At 36.0% G+C, this 7,268-nt stretch overlaps 1 protein-coding gene across 13 annotated transcripts in view; it reads right to left on the bottom strand.

The window, feature by feature from the left end:
- The window catches only part of LOC107097726 (kinesin-like protein KIF1A), a 70,829-nt gene that overhangs the window by 8,632 nt on the left and 54,929 nt on the right, over positions 1-7,268 (bottom strand). For 7 of the 13 annotated variants that reach the window (XR_001481843.1, XR_001481844.1, XR_001481845.1 and 4 more), the window contains 6 exons: positions 6,532-6,558; positions 2,912-2,935; positions 1,199-1,313; positions 964-1,097; positions 786-847; positions 570-715 (listed from right to left, as the gene is read on the bottom strand). Coding sequence is in view for 1 of the 13 variants with exons in the window: in XM_015394989.1 (XP_015250475.1) it covers positions 570-715; positions 786-847; positions 964-1,097; positions 1,199-1,313; positions 2,912-2,935 (481 nt within the window). In the remaining 12 variants the exon portion in view is untranslated. The remainder of the gene's footprint in view (positions 1-569; positions 716-785; positions 848-963; positions 1,098-1,198; positions 1,314-2,911; positions 2,936-6,531; positions 6,559-7,268) is intronic. The other 6 variants (XR_001481848.1, XR_001481853.1, XM_015394989.1 and 3 more) reach the window with 3 other exon arrangements.

The raw sequence follows: 7,268 nt of genomic DNA, 5'->3' as shown, positions 1-7,268 counted from the left end.
TTTTCTATCATATACTCTCATCACACCACTGTAAACAGGACTTCTCATGACTCATGTTTCTCTGATTAATGCTCTAGTTGCCATTGGTCCAGCATCAGCAGGTTTGCGGCTCTCCTCTCTGTGTTTTACTGTGATGGGTTGGATGTTCCTCAATGACTTGCACAAAGCTTGGGATATTGTTATACTAACTAACCCTGGTGTAAACTCTGCTCCCTGCTCTTTATGACGCCATTCTAAGCCAAACCTCTGAGGCAAGGAAAAGCTGCTTTATATTGATTTTATTACACCTTCGTCTGTATTTACTAATTATGTGACTAAGTCTATTAAGGCATATATAATACTTTTGCAAGCCAAACTTTTTAGATTACTTTTTATCACCTGAAAGAAATCTTTTGATCGATATTTGCTTGTATTATATAACAATTTGAGCCAGTCTACCATTAAAAACAATTCAATAAAATACATAAAAATGTGTGGTTCTAATGTAATAAAATGTGATCTGAGTTTTAAAAAAAAGTTTCTTATTTTTGGTGAAAGGTTATATTATGAAGAGTAAGATCTGGACTTGCATCCTGGAGGAGGCTGAGTTTCTCCAGCTCCCACTGGTGCTCCAAAATGAGGCTGTCACTACGTGGCCTCCACCCTGCCAGGTTCTCCTCTCCTCGGACGTAGGCCACAGAGGTGTCCAGCACTCGCCTGCGTCTCCTCTGCATTCCTGATGTGAGGAATTTGTAATTACTGTCTGAACTGTGACAGGAACATGCTCGTTTCTCTCTGAGCCTCACCTGGACTTCCAGTGTCTGCGAGATTGCATAAGCTAACTTCATAAACTCCAGTTACTCGGTTTCTAGAAAAGCAAGACAAAGACAGAGGAGCTCTTAGAGACAATTACTTTACTGCTCGGCTGTATCTGAATGAGGTAAATACAAAAAAACTCCATAGATGTTTAAGTTTGAATCTCACCCATCAGCCGCTCTTAGGCTTCCCGTACCAAAAAGGTTACGGATCGAACGAGAGGCTGAAAGCTTTGTGTCACGAGAGTAAAAGACCATGCAGATATCTTTGGTGATGACTGCGGGCTGTGTGCAGTTCTCCATCTGCAGTTGATAGAAACGGGAGCTTTTCAGTCTTTTTTTTTTCCACATCAGATACGGCTGTGTTACATCAGCCTCGTATCAATGCAGGCTCTGTGCCGTACCTCCAAGTAGGCTGAAAGGGTCATGTAGATCTTCTCTCCGTATGGTGTAACTCGGTTTAGGAGCAGAGAGTTGTGCATTGAGCTGTCCCAGGCAGCCTCAAAGCGGTAGAAAGTCCTGATATGGTCCAGAAGAAAGGAAACCAAGAAACGGTGTGAGTAGTGAGGATTGACATTTCTATGCACGTAAAGAAGGAGGCAGAGATGCACCGATCAGGCTGTAGCGACGTTTAGGCTACTGATTACAATTTGGGCTGATTGAAATAGTTTTGTTAAAGATATCAATTGCAGTTTTCTGGCCGATCACCAATCATTGAAAAGCTCACCATGTTGATACTGATTATTTCTTTAAAACTGACATTTTGAGTTCTTATAAGACCACAACACTCCTTCAAAGATTACATTTTATTTAATTGAAAAACTTTAACAGAAAAATCCCTAAAAACTGCACAAACTACCAAAATATAACAGTGTACCAGACTGATGACCTCCTAAAATAAATAAAATCATCTCTATATTTAGATAAAAATATAATAAAGTATTTATACTCATTTTATGAGAAATATTTTTCTTTTAAACTTGCATGCTATTTCCCAGTTTCACTATATATTTTTTCACATTTAATGGGACATTTAATTATGTTGTATGTTATAATTGTACTGTATATTTATTGTAGTATTTGGATTAATATGAATAAAATGTACAATCTAAAATAAAATATCTACGTGTATCATGGTACTTTTATTTATTTGATGGGAATTTGTTCTCCATATATCTCAAGTATCCAAAACCCCTATTTAGTGTTTCTGCAGCTGGTTTTAGGTTTTAAATATAAATGAATAAAAAAAGGAAAAAATATTGGTCAAACCAGAGAAAAAGTTTGGACAAAGGTTTTGAACTAAAATTATTTTTTAAACTGAAGAGAAAATGTTTCAAACTGACAAGAAATGCTCAGAACTATTTTTCAGATTCAAGTTTTTTTTTTACATTTCAGAAGGTTTTCTGTTTCAAAAACACTTCTGTCCCAAATCCTTTTTCTTTTCCAGTTTAAAAACTATCTTCTTTTTAAAAATGTTTTTGAGCAAATGTTAAAGCCCAAATTCAGTTAAATAGCAGGTAACTGTTTTTAATTCAACAGAAAATCAAGGAATTACAGGATCCATTGAAAGCATAAAAAAAACTCCTTAACTTTTATCTGGTTTATATCAAATTTAAAAAAGCACATAAAAATACATACTGCTGGTTTATTACTTTATAGGTATAAAATGTCACAGGTTCTTCGCTTTGATGCATATGCTTAATAGGGGAGAAAAAAAATATCTTCACGAATGAGCTAATTTTATATTAGCTGATTCGTCGCCGTTTCCGACTGATCGTTGCATCTCAACAAACATGTTTACTAAAATGTCTTTCTGTTAAAAACTAAACTAATATGAAAAAAGGAAACATATTTCAGTAACAAAAGCATTTTATATGGAAAAATATGCACAAAATTACCTGAAAACATAAAAGTATCTTCTAAAGTTATTAAAGGCGTAAAGTCATAAAAATGTGTTTATATGATTTTCAGTTTAGCATGCAACACAATCAGATGGCTTACTTTGAACACAGCACCACAGAAAAGCAATTAAAAGCATCAATGGGTTGGAAAATTCAAAAGAAAAGGAGGAATGAGAGAAGGACAGAGAAAATATATGGGACAGGGCAGTGAAATACCTATGGTCAACTCCCAAGGAAATGCTGTGAGAAAGAAGAAATCAGCAAAAGAATAGAAAGTAAGAGTCAGAGAGTATGACGTGGCTTTGCAGTTGTGTGGCTGGGATGGTGTTTGTCTTTGCTAACATTGATTTCTCATCATAGAAACAGTGCTAAACGGATAGAGGAGAAGCTGATCCACTGTAAACGACAACAAGGCTGCTTTTCTGCTGCCCCAATGATTTACTCCATGTAAACAATTCCAGCCGTCTCCCTGAGTGGAAAATAATCAGCCAGTGAAAGCTGTTGCTCCTCAGGCCTGTGGCCCAGTGGCTGCCTTAAATCTTAAAGAGATTATCCAAGCGAAAATTTGTATAAGGAAACCAGTGTTTCTGTGGGCCATAAAATCACAGTGAATGGGCTCTTCATGAGGTTCAGATGTTCAGCCTACCCCTCCTGGACTGAAATGACCTCCTGTTAAAGTGAACAATGTGTCACCTAGAAGACGGTGAACAGACACGCCCTGTTTCAGGATTGCAAAGATGACCTTTCTCTCGTCATTAATCAACAAGTTCATTCGATTCAAACATCGTACTTATGTAACCTAATAACTACTATATTCCAAATAGTAGAAAGCTGTTGGCCAATACTGGAAGCAGAGCAATTTCCTCCATCATGTGCCTCTCCGCCTTTTACTGCCTACTAAAAACGCTGGGAGCCAGCTCTGAAGTCATGCTGCTGGCAGGACATTTGAAGTAGCATTTGTTTCTGCTGTTTGGCAGAGCTTACCCTGAGGTAACAGGGAAGGTTTAAATATATCCACAACATCGCAGCGATCTAAAAGGGCAAAGACCTACTGCTGAGCTAACGGTTAAAGTAGAACGGCTAAATATTAATGTCATGCCATAGAGGGGTAATGTACAGTAAATGATCAACCTTACACCTTGTGCTTGGTTTGGACATACTTGTAAAAGAAAATAACAATCTCAATGGAATTTTTACCTGGGAGGCGTTGGACTAGGGCAAAATCATTTTCTTGATTTTTCTTTACAAAACTGTAAAGATTAACAGCATAAAAAAAACTTAATAATAATACTAAATAAGGAAGTGCTACTAAGAGTGTATGAAATGCACCCCTTCTCACCCTAGATGTGATATCAGGGTTCTCGCCAGTGTATTCCAGCCTTTTTATGAGTGTATCGGCCCTTTGACATCTGAGCTCCCTCCATCAGGGCTCAGTCCAGTGTATGTCACCGTAACACATAAAGACCATAGAAACTGTTTTCCTTAAAACTGTGTTTTTAAACACAGTTTCCTCCATATTTGCACATATATGTGAAAAAGCGCCATAAAAAGACAAACCTTAAGACTCTGTTACCGACCATTGCTGGCAAGTAGGTGAACATATGCTCTTCTTATTATTATCTTAATATTATTATTAAAAATGCACACATGGATGTCTTATAGTGCTGATGTCCCATTTTACAGCACATTTCTTGTATATTGGCTTCTGTTTCTAACGCTAGTAAGGTTAAGACTCTTAGAAGAAACATGTAAGCAAAACTAAAATATGCCTTTACACCTACCCTCCCGGGGGCTAAGAGTAATTTGGAGATAAATGTTTACACCAATTAACACTGCTAGATGTGACAGAGGTACATAAGTGTCCTAGTGCACCTTCACTATGACTTGGGTCACGCCAGCATTATTGTGCCATAGCAGTGTCCTTGTAGGCTTTAAATAAAAAACTGAACCTGTGAAGTGGTGATCTGTTCAGTGCTAAACTGTATCTGGTGTGTTTGCTCTTTATATAATTTCTATCTAAATGAGTACAAATATTTCTTATTTTTATTTCTTTTTTTTATTCAATACTTATATTGATTATGGCTGTTCATCAACTGTATGAGTATATATTTTTTATTACAAAAAAGTCTAGAAAACGGAATCCAAAGTCTGCACATGAAGCCTTCCACTTGTAAACCAGACTGGAATCATTCGTGGTGTGACGTGGCGCTATGAAAGCAATTTTTCTATATTTTTTTCAGATCAAAATTTATTAGCTTAGCATTCGGTTAGAGTATTCACTAAGGCATTAATTCACTGTCAGTCCCTCTCCTTTTCAGTTAGATGTGAGAGGTGTGCACTTTAAAAAAGAAAATGTTGCCCCGACTTAGAGGATTTGCTTTATTTGGTAATAAGTCACTGAATCAAATTGATCAAAATTAATGTATTAAATTTATAAGTTGAAAACTTAAATTCAATTGGGCGATTAACCATCAACTGAAGCAATACATGTAAGTTGCAGCAGTATTTTCTTGTTAGTGTAGCAGTCTGATATGGGGGGTAGAAGGTCTTAAATACATAAAAAATTCAGCTTAAGCAGAAAAGGTCACCTCATTCATTTCAAAATCATGGATCATGGAAGTGGATTTTTTTTCAAATATAGAAAGGAGAAAATGGTTAACAAATAAATTACACACAGAATAATACATTTTAAGAGATTATTTTTGTTGATTTTGATAGTATGGCTTAGAGCTAATCATATAATGCCTAAGAGCTATAAAATGGGCTTTACACGTACAAATTAATGTACAATAAGCCACAAAACGCCACTGCTAAGAAGCTGGATCTGTCATTACATGCATGGATCCATGCATAGTAAAGACAACTTTTAAATAGCTTTAACATGAGTTAGTTTTGGGTTTTCCCTGATGTTTAGTTTGCTGGTTTTAAAGATAAACAGGATTGCAAAAAGCTTGACATGCTGATACTAATTAATTTTTAATAAGTTTTACTTTTAAAGAAGCAACAATGACAATACTTATAAAATCACAACAAACAACATTTTCTATGAATCAAACTGAATTGGAAGTTAAGTGGAAGAAAAAATAAACCCTTTGGAAAACTGCAAAGCAAAGAGCATTCAGGAGTTCAGGCTTGTGCTATCAAGCTTTATAGAGATGCTGATTTTTTTTCCAGAAAGAGCTTTAAGGCTCAGTTTGAACAGCCTGACCTAGAGAGGGCGCAGTAGTTTTGATTTACATTCTTAGTAATAAACCAAAATCATAGATTTCACCAGAAATAAAGGGTAGAAATATAACTCTGTGTGCAATCAATCTGCGCATTAATTCATTGAGAGATGCTCCTGTAAACAAGTATTTCTACTCAGATTAATACACCATCTAATAAGGTGAAATTACATGTTTAAAACAATTGAACAGCTCTACTTTCTGTCCAAAGCTCCCCGATGGACTCTCTGCTGTCAGAGGCATCCTGCAGCAGTAATACTGGGCCCATGTCGCCTCCAGCAGAGACAATGGTCAGCCGACGTTCAGCAAAGCAGAGCCATGCAGACCTCATCTTTCCCTAACGGCAGGCTAGTAACAGCCCAAACACGCATCCAGCACAGCAAGAGCAAGAGCACCGGGAACATGCAGGAGCAGACCCTTCACTCCTCTATGAGCAGGAGAAACAGAAAAGGGAACAAGGAAATAACTGGAAGTCATGACAGATAGAGAGAGAGAAGGTGAGTGAGGAATCAAATCACTGAAGGTCGAGTAGAGATGGTAGGATGTTCAGAGGGTTAGAAAGATGTGGTGTTTGTGTAGATGAAGATCACGGATAACAGGCAGATAATATACCTAGGCATGTCCGAATCAAGAAACTGTCTGCAGAGCAAAAACAAAACAAAAGATCAACATTCTGTTAGTGGAGTCAGGATAGAATAAGTTAGCATAATCGGTTTTTCTTTAGAATAGCAAAAAAGAACAGCTTTAAGGAACATGAACCCTAAAAACAGATAAAGAATATAAAATGAGAAATGGTTCGATGAGCTTCGATAGAAATTTTGGAAGCTGAGATTTTAAAAGTCTTAAAAAGTAAATTTATTTAAAAATATTTGGTGAAAAAAGTATAAATTGTTTGGGAAAATAAAAAGGCATCAATATTCACTGAAATATATCCCCACTACATACATCAAACTGACTCTAAAATGTCCTGATTTTAATATTACATAAAATATGAATATATTATATAATCTGCTGGAGAACAAAGTGGAATAAGAGACACGTGTATTTTTAAAGATATATATAAGAGGACTGATTTTTCTTTTTAAAAGTTGTATTAGTCAAAGAAAACTGGAATTTAAGGACACAGTTGGGAAGAACAGAGAAAAAAATATCTGAAATCTGAACAACCTAAATACATTTCATTTGTGAAAGAAATGTTAAAATACTTACAGGGTAATGGGCTTTAGGATTGGTGTTGCTAGAATCTTTATTTTAATTTTGCATTTTTAAAAGTTTGAATGCTGACTTTTTATTTGTTTTACTGAATGATATAGAACAGGAAAATGCAACTAAGGAGGACAGATTTTACA

The sequence above is a fragment of the Cyprinodon variegatus genome, unplaced genomic scaffold (genome assembly GCF_000732505.1).
Source record: "Cyprinodon variegatus isolate N-32 unplaced genomic scaffold, C_variegatus-1.0 Scaffold717, whole genome shotgun sequence".
Classification (NCBI taxonomy): Eukaryota; Metazoa; Chordata; class Actinopteri; order Cyprinodontiformes; family Cyprinodontidae; genus Cyprinodon; species Cyprinodon variegatus.
The sequence above is the reverse complement of the archived record's forward strand: the minus strand, read 5'-3'. Positions and strand labels throughout refer to the sequence as shown.